Genomic DNA, 15667 nt, shown 5'->3' on the forward strand with positions numbered 1-15667 from the left:
TGATGTAAACCCTACGTCATTAGCAGTGCTAAATAAAACACAACAGAGCACACATTTTCCTTTTAAAAAGTTTAATATTCCCCAAGTTATATAAAACAAAACAAAATACTCAGGCACAATAAAATACACATAACAGTATGCAAACTGAAACAACATTTTTAGGGAAAATGAAAACCATAAACATGTACTACCTACAAGCTGGTGTTGAAAGTAAAAACATAGTTTCACTGTCTGTTGCGTTGAGAAAAAAAAACGGTCATGTCTAGATGGTAACCCTCGATTTGCGAAACTCTCGCGCATTCCGCAAAGACCCAACCTACTCTGCCTCTGATTGGCTAGAACTCGTTTGCCTTCGGTTGGTTAGGTTTAGGCATGAGAAGTGAGATGGTTAGGGTTACAGTACAAAAAATATGAGAGGGGTCTAATTGCAGTCTTGCAGACTCAGACGACACATCCACTTCACTACAAGACACACCCACTTCACTACACGGCAACCGTGTCGTGAAGAGTACTGTGAGTCCGCAGATAGACCTACTTGAAATATATCAGGGTCAGAGCCAATCTCACGAGTGTTTTGCAGATCTAGGGTTACCATCTAGACACGACTAGAAAAAAAAATTCTAAAGCTGGTGTTCAGCTAATTTGTTATTTTGTTATTCCTCATCTCAATATTTGAAATTGTACAACTAGATGCCATACAACTGTTACTGAAAAATATTGTACAAAAAAAAAAAAAAAATCTGAATTTATCTTCGTATGAGAAGATAAGATTATAAAGCGCCTGTCAAAGTGACTGACACCTCCGTCCAATGGCAACCGCCAAACTCAACGCCGCCTCCTGTCTGGACTTCTGCTGCGTCTCCGTCCGCCAGTCCTGTGAAAAACCACCCATCAGATTAACCAAAAAAAAAATACTGTTTCGGTTGTTGAGAAAAATATATATCACTTACTTACTTACACTCAAACTGCAAATTGCTGCACCCATCTGTATTATAATAGTATCTAACTAGGTGTATTGACAGAATATGCTGTCCGTTCAGTCAATATGCAGTTTGACAAAGTGCAACATGTAAAATATTAACACTGTTTTACCAGCGAGTCACTGTCTCCACAGATAACACATCACCCTCACCTCCTCTTGTTCTTGGGGGGGCCTCTGACAAATCCCCAGTCGACACTGATAGGCTGGCCCATCATGTCCTGACCGTTGAGCCCTTCCATGGCTGCCTGGGCCTCTTTGTATGTCTCATACTCCACAAGAGCATACCCCTGGGGACAGTTATCAGGACACCGTGTGAGTTATTACACATCTATGGCAACACTGCATTGGAAGTTTGGCAGTATTTCACAATTTAAAAAAAAAACAAAACAAACACAGCACACAAAACATAGCTAGTGATCACTCAATAACCTAATAATAGTCTTTAGGCTGACTGGTATAAATGTGCCCTCTGAAACCACAGTGTGAGATTACTGGGCAAACATATTTTGAACCATAGCTTAAAAGCTTAACCAACAAAATACATTTTATGTCTATGAATGTGAGATGTTAAAAAGACGATCAATTAAATGTATGAGATTGTTGCTGCATCACGTTTATCTTCAAACAGTCTGTGATGAAAATTAATGTGTGTGTGTGGCTGAAATGACTGGAAAAAGTGTTTCAGGGTTGAAGAGGCTTTGTTCTTACTTCATAATCAAAACAATGCTGCCACCTTGTGGCTAAAACAAAGTGGAGGCAAATGTTTGGGCGGCAAAAAGCTACAACAAAAAAAATGGGTCAATGTAAATGTCAACTTGCCCGAAGCATAGGGGGGGTTAAAAAAAATCTGATACATTCTGAACACTGCAAATGTTTGCAAAACATCAGATTACTTTAATTCTGTCTCTCTTGGCATGTGCCCATCTCTTCCACTTTCAACACAGTCTGTTACAATGAGACTGCAGTTCAAATATGAAGACATCTTATTATGGTTTAACAGCCATTAGCAAGTAGGAACAACAGCAAGGTTTACTCGTGATGACAAAGCAAAGACCTTTTTCACAATTTAGAAGCAGTCTGGCTTTGCACACATCAACAAACGACTCGTTCCACCAGACAGGAAGGATGAGAATGAAACAATACTGTTTTTGTAATGTAATTCTTTATATTTATCCTTCTTACATAAGTCCCATTATTCAGCTGGGTATGAGGAGATTTCGCTTCTCTATTTGGAAATACTTTATCATTCAAGAAACAATTAGAGTGATTCAGAGAAACTAGGGCAGTTTAATTTTCTGGTTGAGACAACATGATGTTGGGAGCTTGTCTCAGCATAGTTTCAGCCAAAGCATTAAAAAAAAAAAAAAAAAAAAAAAAAAAGACATTTGGCTCATTAACGGCATTTTTCTCTGGCTTTGAACTTGTACATGGCTTTGTGGTGTCGCCATAAATGGTCAAATAAATTAGTCTAGCTGCCAAGTGTTGTACAAACAATTGCAGGGCACACTTAGTAACAGAGTAACCATTCGCGTTTCTTTCTAGAAAACTAAATAATTGCTTCTTTCTACTTCATTTGTTTAACAATTATATGCGTAAATTAAGTTAATTTTCAATCAAGTGTACAAATGGTGTTCCAGTTTATCATTTATCAGCTACATTGCAATGTTGATGCTGAAATATATGGTTCAGCCCTAAAAGAAAGCTGGTTGTTTGTGATTAGAGCAATTTGATATTCAATCAAAAGGCTCTTTAACCTGAACTTTTCATTGGCTTTGAGAGCTGCACACACATTTTAACATACAAGGGGTCATCCATTGGATTATTTGAAAAATGAGGTGTACTTTGACTGGTTATATCTATTTTATGTATTTAAAAAAACCCTCATAAGTAACTCATTAGAGCAAGTAAGTGAACCAGAGGCTGAGTCAGTAAAAAATGTTAAGAAAGAGTGACTTCCATGAACTTAAGGACACAGTGAAACTGACAGACATGTTAACTGGCACGTGGTTATTTGTCTCACCTTGAGGTAGCCTGTTCTGCGGTCAAGGTTGAGATGCAGGTTCTTGATTTCTCCAAACTCTGAGAACTTGTCATGGATGTCTTCCTCTGTGGCCTCTTCGTGTACGCCTGTCACAAACAGGATCCAGCCCTCCACAGCTACAAGGAAAGGCACCAGGGTGTCAAATACATAATAAACGAGCAGAAATATCAACTACGTCATCTAATGAGCCTAAGCAGAATTATGATAAGTAAGATACAGCCTCCTCTTTGGCAAAAGTGCAACAGTACGCATTTTCAGAACCAACACGAGCAATTCATAGCAATTTACACTGTCAGTAATATACCTTGAAATCAAACTGTTACGTTGATATACAAGTCAATTACATTTATTCATACAGAAGAATATCATAATCATAGCACTGTTACGGAGCCCGCTGACAAGCTACACTAAACAAAAGAGCAAAGCCGTCATGGTACCGTACCTTCATGGTATCTGACACACACAAATTATTTGCCAATATCACAGATTGCTGGTGCTTCAGAGCTGCACTCACACGGATACAGATGCTTACATTCTGTGGCAGCAGTGCATCGCTATATTGATTGCTAGGGATATTTCTTATTCTCTGTTTTTATCATTTATATATAAAGCACATTATTTTGTGACGATGCATAAATGCTTGTTCCAAAAGTTATTTGGGTTGAACCCCGTTGCACTGCAGATGGAAAAGTAATCACTGGCAAATCTCAAGCAACTGTATTATCCAGATATAATTTAATTTTTGAATTAGTGCAGCTGTGTTGACATAGTGCCAATATGGTAGGATACACATCTCATTATCATTCATATCAACATTGAATTGGTTGTTCATGTATAGAGCTGCAACGATTAGTTGATCAATCGATTATTTGCCAACTATTACATTAATTGCCAACGATTTTGATAATTGATTAATTGTTTTGAGCCATTTTTTAAGAACCCCCCCCCCCCCCAAATCTCAAATGTCTAGTCCTGTATGTTAGTAAACTAAATGTCTTTGGGTTGTGAACTGTTGGTTGGGACAAAATGTGAAATTTGAGGAAGTCATCCTGGGAAACAGTGGTCGACATTTTTCACCATTTTCTGACATTTTATGGACCAAACAGCTAATGGATTAATCAAGAGAATAATTGACAAATTAATTGATAATGACAATAATGGTTAGTTGGAGCCCTATTTGTGTACACCAGGTTTAAAACATTGTTGAGAAAGTAATGGTGGCAAAAAAAAACAATAAATGGTGACAAGACAGATACATTACTGTGATGAGTCAACTAAATCCATTAATAATACAGAATATGAGGCTCAGAGAAAGCAACATAAAAGGGAGAAATGTCACCACATTGTGATTTGTTTTTCATGTTTGCTAGGTTCCTGTTTGTCATCAAAAGGACGGGTTCACAATTTTTCAAGTCTGTCTTAAAACAACAGTCAGGTGCCCATATGAACATTGACAGAGGTTTTCCTCGCTGTAATCCATTCCTCCAGTTCATACTGGCTACTAAAAGATCCCTCAAGTGGATATCTGCTACATTTACAGTCTATTTAGCATCAAATTCCCTCTTTGTGTTTCCCTGTACAGCTGCGGTGAAAGTATAGTAACCAAAAGAGGGACTCTGCACTAAAAAGACACATTGAAAGATATCTGGTTTGACTAATTTGGATGACTGAAGCTTCATATTAGCTTCAGATACAAAATACATGTTTGCACAGAAGGATGCGTGTGGATTTTGGCCCCCATCATTATGAGCAGGAGGAATGATTATGGCAAGAAAAAACGATTTAAATGTTCATTTGGGCACCAGATTATTGTTTTAAGACAGACTTGAAAAATTGTGAACACATCCTTTAAACTTTACTCCATAAGTTTCCAATTGAACTTAATCCCATCTTTAACACGAACAGCAGCACTTACATCTCTGAGGTCCTGGCTCATCCCCATCCTGTTCCACAGTGTCATAGTCCTCTTTGATTCTGGATCTGGCTCCTTCCTCTGGAAACAACAAAACAGAAGAATACTCAGCACTGCTGAAAAATTCTGATTGACCAAGAATTATTATCCAAGTCAATATCACAAGACTGGTAACTCACCTGAGCCAAAGCCTCGTCCTTTCCTCTTCTTTGCTTTCTCTTTCAACTTGTGGATGCTCTCTGGTGAAAGAAAGTTGAAGAAGTCAGAATAAATACATCCTTCTCTGTGCTCCAAGAGGTTGCTGTCGCTGACATTATTCTACTATTATCCAGTAGTGAAAAGTAACTGAGTACATTTAACTCAAGTACTGTACTGAAGTGCAGTTTTGAGGTACTTGTACTTTGAGTATTTCCATTTTATACTACTTTATAGTTCCACTCCACAACATTTCTGAGAGAAATACTGTACTTTCTACTCGGCTACATCTACTTTACAGCTTTAATTACTTTTCAAATGACAATTTAACACAATGGATAATATAACAAGCTTTTAAAATTCAACACATTGTTAAAGATGAAACCAGTGGTTTCCAACCTTTTTTTGCTTTTGACGTCTTACAAAAAGCAGTGTGTAGTCAGGGTCACATTTATTATGTCTATGAGTTGTTAACAGTTACACCAAATACTGATTTTTTCCCTCTAAACTTCTCACATGCTTTCATTTCAATCAATGTTCAAATGATCAAATATTTCACATAAAGCCAAAGATAGAGAGAAAGTCCAAAAACCGAAAACAGATTTGTGTTTCAGAACTTTGTTTTTTCTTCTTCCTCTCCCATTAATCACCTAACGACCCCTCAGATTTATCTGATGACCCTTTGGAGGGGCCCGAACCCTAGGTTGGGAACCACTGAACTAAACTACCTAACTGTATATAAAGTAGTTGAAACTAGCTCCACCTCCAGCAGCTAAAACAGTAACATGCTGCTCTAACACTGATGCTTCAGTATTAATAATCTAATGATGTCATATATAATAATAATATATCAGCCAGAGGGACCAAACCAATACTCTCACTGTAATAGTTTAAGTATATTTAGCTACTGATACGTATGTATTTTACTTAGATAGAAATTTGCATGCAGGACTTTTATCTGTGATGAAGTATTTTTAACTTATTATATTGGCCGTTTTTTCTAAGTAAAGCATCTGAGTATTTCTTCCAGCATTGCTGTTATCTAATTAAAACTCGGTGGATAAATTTCATGCCATGCCGCTGACATGAAACCGACACTAAAACACACTATATAGATGTTGAAGTGGCTATGTTACAAGTTATTAGTCCTCTGCAATTACATTAAGGCATCTTACTACTAGCTATGGACACTCAACTAACGCGCTAACGGCGGCTAATCACACGCTAATTGTTTTGTCAGTTTCCTCATGTTTGTATTGATAGATTACGTTAGCGTTCTTAACTATAAAGCCGAAAACCCTTAACCGATGAAAGCTGGAAATGTTTTATTTAAGTAAGTTTTAAGGTTTTTAATAACCATGAGCGAGAGAGCGTTTGAATAAATCGCTAGCGTTTGTTAGCTTAACATTAGCATGTTAGCATCTCGAAGGCCTGTTCCACGCAGTCCGGCGTTTGGTGTATTTTCAGCCACTGCCAGTTTGCTGTAAACCTCAATATTTAAACATAATTGAAAGCCGGGGTTAGGAATCATATTCCACTAATGTGCACAAGTAATATTATTACCATCACCATCCTCATCCATAGGAAAGTCCTCGCCTCCCGCTTCATGAAGATCCAACACGTCCGCCATGATGTCTCTGTGTGTGTCTGTGCTGACCGACGCAACGTGCGTACGCAAAAAGAGCCCCGGGTTGGCGGATGTTGCCAGGTTGCGTAAAATTAAGTAACTACAATAAATCACATTTATGTACGAACCAGTTTAGATTTGTAGATTGTTTCAAATATTTTCACTCTGTTTTTATCATGTTAAATAGGCTCCTGTTAGTCATTTAGGTGCTTTATTTTCTTGTCACTCATTATCTAAGGATGATTTCAATATCAAAGGATGGGTTCACAATTTTTCAAGTCTTAAAACAAAAGTCAGGTGCCCAAAATGAACATTGAAATTGTTTTTTTTTCTTGCCATAATCATTCCTCCTGTTTATACTGGCCATCAGAAGATCCTTTCATAATGCACTTACAATATAAGTGATGGGGGACAAAATCCTCAAAAATATCCTCTATAATCCTCTTTCTGTGCAAAAATATGTGAAAATGTAAAATGTTTATGAAGTTGAGATGAAGCTTCCAAATTAGCCAGATCGATTAGATATCTTTCAACATTACAGTGTTTTTAGTGCCAAAGTCCCTCTTTTTGTTACTATACTTCACCACATTATGATTTGTTTGTCATCAAAGGACAGGTTCACAATTTTTCAAGTCTGTCCTAAAACAGTAGTCAGGTACCCAAATGAGCATTGACACATGTTTTTCCGGCTGTAATCATTCCTCTTGTTCATACAGGCCAGTATGAGATCCCCTCATAATGCACTTTCAATGATAGGGCAAACAAAATCCAGAGTGGTGTGACTGTTGAAAATATCCACTTTATTTGACTAACTCAGACAGCTGAAGCCACGTATTATCTTCAGATAAACTGTTAAATACACTTTTGCTCAAAATGAAGGCTGTGGATTTTGTCCCCCATCACTTACATTGTAAGAGGTTTTAGAAGAGATCTTCTAACAGTAAGTATTAACAAGAGGAAAAATGTAAAAAAAATTGTGAACCTATCCTTCAAGGCAGTGAACAACAGTTTGAAATCACACATTTAAATGGTTTCACCACTGGATGGCAGGGCTCACTTTCCACTCAACTATTTCTGAGAATCTTTTAGTGGTGCATGACAACGTTGGTGCCTAGTGGCCGATGCGAGTAGGACTGCATCTCAGAGCTGAGCAGAGGAACCCTCAGAACTTCTGGGGGAGAAGGCTGCTCTGCTTGTCCCATTGCCATTGAAATAAAAAATTACAATATATGCAGAAACATAGATTGAAAAGACAGAAAGATGTCCATCCTTCCATTTCCAGAGAGAGAGACAGTGGTTTGGTTTATCTTGAGTTGGAGGCTTTGAGCATTTATCACAGTGGGGCACACGCTGTAGAATCAGTAGGTATGCAAGATTTGTCATATGATGGGTTCACTAAAGTTCAGCTCAAGTGAACTCTAAATAACCGCATTACTTGAAGATGATGACAACATAAAAAAAATCTTTGTTGTAATTCCCACATATGTCATAAATCTCAAATAGTTTGTTTAGATGTATGTGTGAAGACTATCCCCATTTTTAAACACAAAAGTATGCTATTTAGGCCTGAAGTCAGTGTAAAGCACGCTGAGGAAAGATAAGAGTTGACCTGAACTTTAATCTTATGGATGTTGAACTAGCATGCAAGCCAACACGTCCTCATACCAAAACAACAGGTCTATTTACAATGACTCCCAAAATGATATGAGTGTTTTCAGTGCCCCCTATAGGATGGATGGTGTTTTCAGAATGACCCATAGGAGTGTAACATTAATATGCCGCTTTCCAAAACCGTTACAAATCACTGTTAAAAATAATTTTCTTTTATGGTGTGACAACACTGTGCTTAAGGTCTGGTTAGGATTAGAGAAAGATCATGACTTAACAGGAGCTATAATGAAGCCCAGACAAAACACACTGACTTTAGCTATTTGAAGCTGTTGTACAGGCAACTTTCACTGTTCAAATATGATTTGAAAGGCAGAATTCAAGATGTCATTTTAAAGGAATAACTACTAAAAATAACAGCACAGCAGAATTCTAGACACTGAAAAGTCTATCATGCCATTTTTGTTAATGACACTTAAACTTTGCATGACGTCTGTTAAAGATATGAGAATTTCCTGTAATCAGATTATTATACTTGTTGTTCCAGAACAAGGAGTACAATATCAAGAGCTACAAAAACAGATGGCTAAGTAGGTTGCCAGAGTGACATTACTGACACAAAATATCCAACCTTGTCTACTGCCCATCTACAGAAACCAATATGTGCTTAAAAACTAGAAGGATTACAAATAAAATACAAGAATTTTAACCATTTAAAAATGTGTAGAAACATTGTTCAGTGACATTAAGTGTGGTGGTTTTAAAAATATGAAGTAACAGGCAGTTAAACACATGATGACACACATGGGAACTACAGTACCTACTATTCTATTGTTTGTGATGAGTTTATCAGATATTCGTCTCACAGCCTGCTGTAGATTGTAAATACAGTATGGAGCAACTGCTGATAGGACAGAGTACATATGGGTCCAAGGCTCTGTCAGCACAAGTGAGTAACTCTGTCTCATGAGCTGACCCTGTGATAAGTAGACAAACAATCATGGATTAACCCCTGACATCACCAAAAGAAAATAAGGCAAATAAAAATAAACTCAGGGCTCATACATTACATACTGTATGTGTGTATACATTATTTTGCCGAGAATGACTGAAAAACATGAGTTGAACATTCAATCTTTATAAAGCTGTTAAATAGAATTAAACAATTAAATATAAAACTATGAAAATTTAAATTATAAGCACAGTTTATACAAATTTTTTAATACTAAAATACAAAACTATTAGAATTGAAACTATAAGCACAATATACAGTATATGCAAACTTTACAAGCTAAAAATACAAAATACAAATACAAATTTTTTAAAAAAAATACAATATAAACAGATACAAATACAAAATTAAATCTGACTGTAAAAATTTTTTTTCTTTCAGATGATATATACTTTAGTCAGTTATATACGTGTGAATGGATGCACTCAATTAATAATAAAGTCAAGATTCAGCAGGTCACAGCAGCCAACAGTTCCAAGGAGCAGAACGAAGGCGATGGATGACTTTGACACTGGAGATGAGCAGGGCAGGGGAGCTCAGGTGGACAGCCTGAGGACAGAACAGGGGCGGAGCAAGGACCCTCAGGCGGACGGCCTAGAGACTGGAGGTCAGTGGAGAAGGCTGACTATTGGAGGTCTGGCAGGATGTTGGCGGAGAAAGTCAACTGCTGGAGATCTCGGAGGATGCTGGCGGAGAAGGCCGACTGCCTGGGAACTGGCTGGGTGTCGCCTTTGGAACAGGTTGTGTGTTGACTCGATTGGCCAATGGCCGGGGATCCAGCTGGGCAAAGGCAGCTGATGGATTTCAATGTCAGCAATGGCAGCCTATGGCTCGGGAACTGGAACAGGCTGGGTGGACCTCAGTAGCGCGCTGGGTAGCGGAGACTCTGTGGCGCTGGGCAGCGAACAAAGCCAACGGCCTCGGGAACCATGCTTTCCTCTGGGGGCTCCTTAACAAGGGTGAAAGGCAAGGCGAGACCCATAGAAAGGGGACTGCTTGGGGTTTTCAGGGGCAGGATCAGGCAGGAGGCTAGCCATCTTGGGAGCAGAGGTTGACTGGAGGTTAGCAGACTTGACAGTCTGGAGACTAGCAGGGCCAAACCTAACAGACTAGGTAGTAAAGTGTTGGCTAGAAGGCCCAAAGCTAGTGGAATGGGAGACAGGCTGATTGCTGGTAGGCCTACAGACTGGATACCTCCAAGCTGGAGACTAGCCATACGGGACACAGGCTTGGAGCTGGCTGGTGAGCTGCAACTCTAGGGAAACATGGGAGGCTGGAATGGTGAGTCTGGGAGAAACCGGGTCAGAAACAGGCTTTAAATGGACTTTCCACCTGAAAGAAACCAATTCTAAGGCAAACTCAGGATCCTTCTTCCAGATGGCAGTGAGGGGCTTAAAAAATTCTGGCTCTCCATCGAGGAGAATGTCTTTGGGCACACCAAAAGCCTCCCAAATATTCGGCCCGCTGAGCAGGTGAACGTCTGCTAAGTTCATGTCTCTGGCCAGATACGTGGGGATAGAGCAGGTGAACCCAGGTGCAGACACACAGAGGTAAGGAGACGGTAGAACCATTTATGAAAGCAGGCCTGGGGAAACTAGTACTGGTAGATTGGAAACCTGGGGCTGAGGCTTGGTCTCCATTCATACAATCACACACACAGGGAGAGAGAGGGAGAGAGCCACTGGGGAAGTGAAAATGGGATGGGTACGGAGACATAGGACTGAGGCAGGAATTGTGACACTGGTGAAGCATGATGTCCAGGCTGAGGTGGACAGGATTACTAAGCTCATCAATGACATGTCAACCAGCATCACCAGCGCAACCCAGGACACGGTGGAGAAGGTTCTTGAGGTGACCAAGACTGCCCAATAAGTAACAACCAACAGAAACATCTACCTTTACTCTCTTCCTCTGTCTTCATTATCTACTGCTCGACCTTCAACCTACACTAACTGCACTCCGTTAGTCTTCCATCATTGTTTTATGAACTAGTAATTGAATCTAAACTCCTCTCAATGAAAGCTGCAAGTTCAATAAGACACTTGTGAAATTATTCAATCATAAACTCAAAACATAAATGGACAGTGTGTTAAGATGAATTGCAGAGAGTGACAGAAAATTTGACTTCATTCCTTTATTTTTTACTTATGTTTACTGGCTATACACATATAAATACATATATTATTTGAAATTAAAAAATACAGAAAATCTCATGTAATTGATAAATCCCACCACTGACAAAAGTGGCTTCAGAAGCAATAAATGTGTCACTTTTAAGTCAATTTTCAAGATAAACGAGTCATAATTACGATGATAAATTACATGTAAAACATAAAGCTAAAGTTCAATCACCATTATGGGCTTAGGATAGTAAGAGGGTTGTTTTTGTACTATAAAAACATACGGCATATACCCTGATTGGTCTGATGTAGTACCACATGTAATTAGTCGTCACCAACAACAGTTTTTTATGGAGGAATTTTCTTTACACAAAATAATAAATGGTCAGACAGTTTTAGTTCATCTTTCTTTATTAAAATGCAAGTCGGAGTCAGTAGCAGTGATTGTTTTTTTTTTGTTTGTTTTTTTCACTTTTTCCACCTTCCACAATCATAGGACTTACATGGAAGACAGCAGGGCCCAGATCCAGCCTCTGGTTGAAAGGGTCCAGGCTGAGGCTGCCAAGCTGCAGGAGCAGGTCAAGCCCTTCATTGCCAACACTGAGGATCAGATCAAGCCACTGACCGACAACTCCAATGCCCAAGTCTTTAAGTCATCTGAGATGTGATGCTTAAAATGCCATCATTAAAGGGGTTGAAAGTCATCAGTTTGAGTTGACTTATTCTTTATTTTGGCTTGTATGAGTATTTCTATATTGTATTTGCATTACAGTACAGGGATCCATTTATGGAAAGCAAAAGGGCAAGTAATAAGGTTGAAATGAAATAAATTGTATTTATTTCATTACCTCTTACCTGGGCCATTGGGTTATTGGGATTTGCTCCAAAATGCTCTGTAATTTTAAGAAATTACCTCACAACAAATTTGTGTTTCTTATCAGTCAAATTCCACCTCTTTCTGCATGCTGTCATCTCATCCAGACAGGAGGGAAAGAAAAAAACATCACTAACTACAGACCCTGCAGATATCAGCCAGTTGAAAATCTTTTATAAACGTAGTTAAAAATAACCTATTGCTTTTCTATCAGTAAATCAGCTAAAATTCAGCTATATTGATTGGTAGTATTTTTGCATGCTATCCTATCTGAGATGACTGTAAGTTCAAATATTTAAAATATGTATCTTGTATTTCAAAGAACAGTTTCCATGCCTTTAACATTTGATTTTCACCCAGAATTGTCTCCATGGGGATACATCTTTATTTGGTCCAGTTTAGTCCAGTACGTCTGTTGTGCAGAAGAGTAAGGCATCAGGGGGTTTTACTTTTCTTGGAAGGCAGATGGAGCACTTGATTTTTCAAAATGATTATTTTAATATGCAACTAGGAAATTAGAGATCAGTGTCAGATTTTGAGAGAAATTTTACAAAAATGATTGAGTTCAAGGCTGTGTCTCAAAGCAGTGAGGGAGACAATGACTTGTCAGTTTAAACACAAAACAACAAAATCACTAGTCTCCCATGCTGCCATGGACTCATCCAGACAGTGAAGGCCATGTAAGATTTATCTGTTTTGTCAAATAACTGAGCTTTTCCAAAAAACAAACAAATAATAAATAAAAATTCTTCACGCAGGTGAACATATATATCTAAAATCTCTCAATAAATGCATTATTCTTTTCTCCAGTGTTAATGTGTCACTGCATACTCCTTCCAGTTCTGTTGCCAAGCACACAACCCATACTCAAGGTGGCCTCCTTGAGCTAATGTATGATATAAATCCTCCTGTGGAGACGAGGGAGGACTGAGGGAGCTTTCTAACAAAACCCCCCTAGTTCCCCTTCAAACCAAACTTTTATACCCTCAAACCTCTCAGTTAAAGGCCGGAGTATGTTTTTCATAGCAGAACTGGCAGTCCTAAGCGGCCTTCTGTTTGTGCTCACAGATAAAATGAAACAAGAGTTGGCAGCCTGTCAAGAAACAATCTCTAAATGTGCTTGAAGACATGCTCGAAAGAAACACACTTAAATACCTCAATTATCTCTATGTGACTGCTTCATTATCTCTCATCTACCATTTTTCATATTTAAAAACGGGACATAAAACATAAAACAAAAAATTATCATCTGTTGCATCTGTGTATGTGCATCACATTTGAATGTTTTGTTTGCTTTTGCCACCACATGGTGTAAACAGCATAAACTGTCATCTATATACTATACTTGAAAAATGGAATGAACATTTTTGTGTGAACCTTTGGAGGGTTCGAGGAAGTCTGAGGCTGAAGGATGAGTAAAGGCAGAGAGGCTTGAAGCAGGGCCAAGGATCAGCATCAGGGTTATCTGCCAGGACGAACTATATGATCCAAGGCTCAGTACAACCGGTGACAACCCTGCACGCTTGAACAGAGAGCAGCCACTGACGAGTTGTCTTTCAGTTACTGTTTTTTATATGCTGACGTCAGTGTTAATCAGTTTATTGTCAATCAGTGATGCTGCTGAAATAAATCAGGTGAAGGTGAAGGGAAAAGATGCTGTGAGCACATTAATTCCCTTTACAATTCATGCAGCAATGAGGGAAAAATTTAAAACCTCTACTGAAACTGTATCATATATATTTGAAGCAGATTGGTGGATTTTTCCATCAGATATTGATTTTTCTCTCATTTTCTAGCAGTTTGAAATGATTACTTATTGAAAGAACCTATAGGAGGCTGCAAAAACTAATTATTTTACATATAAAAGTATTTAAGTTTTGCATTTTTTATCTATGAATTCATCACCTCCAATTGTCTCCAGTGAAATCCCTGTGGTGCCCCAACCCCCCTTGCTGAAAACTGCTGCATTAATTCACCATTTCTTCCACATGCAAAGAAAGCGAATTAAGCTTAAAGGTTCCAGGTACGGTTTTTATGTTGTCAATAATGATCAATAATCTACCATTAATAGTAGCGTTTTGAAATCTCAAGTCAGCTTTTGAGGGAAGACTTAAAGCCAGTCGTTTCCTACTGGCACTTTGCCATTTCGTTAATGACAGAACAATCAAAACAGCAGAATGAGAGCTCAAAAGACAACACTCAAGGAGGAGCATGTACTCGTCCTACAGTCACACCAGGTGAGATCCATTCTGATGAAAACAGACATCACCAAAGCAGTAGGACCAGACAGGGTGTCAGGGCACACTGAAGTCATATGCTGACCAATTAGCAGGGGTGCTCACCAGCATCTTTAAGCTCTCCCTACAATAGGCTGTATTGCCTACCTCTTAAATCCACCACCATCGTCCCTGTGCCCAAAAAGGCAGCAGTTAAAAGCTTTAATGACTATCACCTAGTTGCCATAACACCAGTTATTATTAAGTGCTTTGAGAGGCTTGTACTATCTCACATTAAGGCCATCACCCTCACTGATCTGGACAGCCACCAGTTTTCTTATCGAGGAAATAGATCTACGACAGATGCAGTCTCAATCGCACTACATACAGACCTGTCCCACCTGGAGCATCCAAACATATATGTAAGGATGCTATTCGTCGACTAAGGCTCTAATCCCACATAAACTGATAGACAAACTCAACAACCTGGAATTAGCCACTTCACCCTGTTTATGGATTATGGACTTCCTCATTAACAGACCACAAAATGTCAGAATGGGCAACCACAAATCCTCGACTCTAATCTTGGACATGGGTGCACTGCAGGGCTGGGTGCTTAGTCCAGCCCTCTTAACTCTCTTCAACCATGATTACACCACTATCCACTCTTCTAACACCACAGTGAAGTTTGCTGATGACAACCCTATAGTGGGACTTATATCTGACAATAAGAGGACACACTACAGAGAGGAGGTCCAACATCTGGTCAAATGGTGTTCGGACAATACTCTGGTTCTGAGCACCACAAAACCAAGGAGATCATTGTGGAATTTGAATGTCAACAACATCAAATTCCAAGGAATCCATATAACAAAAGATGGTCCCTGGTCTCATGGTCCCTTAACACCTCCCACTTGGTGAAGAATGCTCAACAGAAGCTTTTCTTCCCAAGAAAACTCAAACAGGCCAAACTTCCCTCTCAGCTCCTAAGCTTTTACAAAAGCACCATAGATCTTCTGCTACTGTGCCATGGTGTGGTATGCCAGCTGCACTGTCGAGAACCGGAAGGACTTGGTCCAG

General features: G+C 39.0%; 1 protein-coding gene across 2 annotated transcripts; it reads right to left on the reverse strand.

The window, feature by feature from the left end:
* Positions 1-653: 653 nt before the first annotated feature.
* On the reverse strand, positions 654-6808 carry rbm8a (RNA binding motif protein 8A). 2 transcript variants are annotated; one of them, XM_044358303.1, is made up of 6 exons: positions 6694-6808; positions 5115-5174; positions 4939-5016; positions 3003-3139; positions 1133-1269; positions 654-874 (listed from the first exon to the last, which is right to left on the reverse strand). In XM_044358303.1, exons 1-6 carry the CDS (start codon positions 6758-6760, stop codon positions 826-828), a joined length of 528 nt encoding a protein of 175 aa, XP_044214238.1. In that variant the 5' UTR covers positions 6761-6808; the 3' UTR covers positions 654-825. The 2 variants fall into 2 exon arrangements, with proteins under 2 accessions (XP_044214238.1, XP_044214239.1); XM_044358304.1 differs by having other exon boundaries at positions 6700-6803.
* Between the last annotated feature and the right edge of the window lie 8859 nt (positions 6809-15667).

This window comes from Thunnus albacares, chromosome 8 (assembly GCF_914725855.1).
Source record: "Thunnus albacares chromosome 8, fThuAlb1.1, whole genome shotgun sequence".
NCBI classification, from domain to species: Eukaryota; Metazoa; Chordata; class Actinopteri; order Scombriformes; family Scombridae; genus Thunnus; species Thunnus albacares.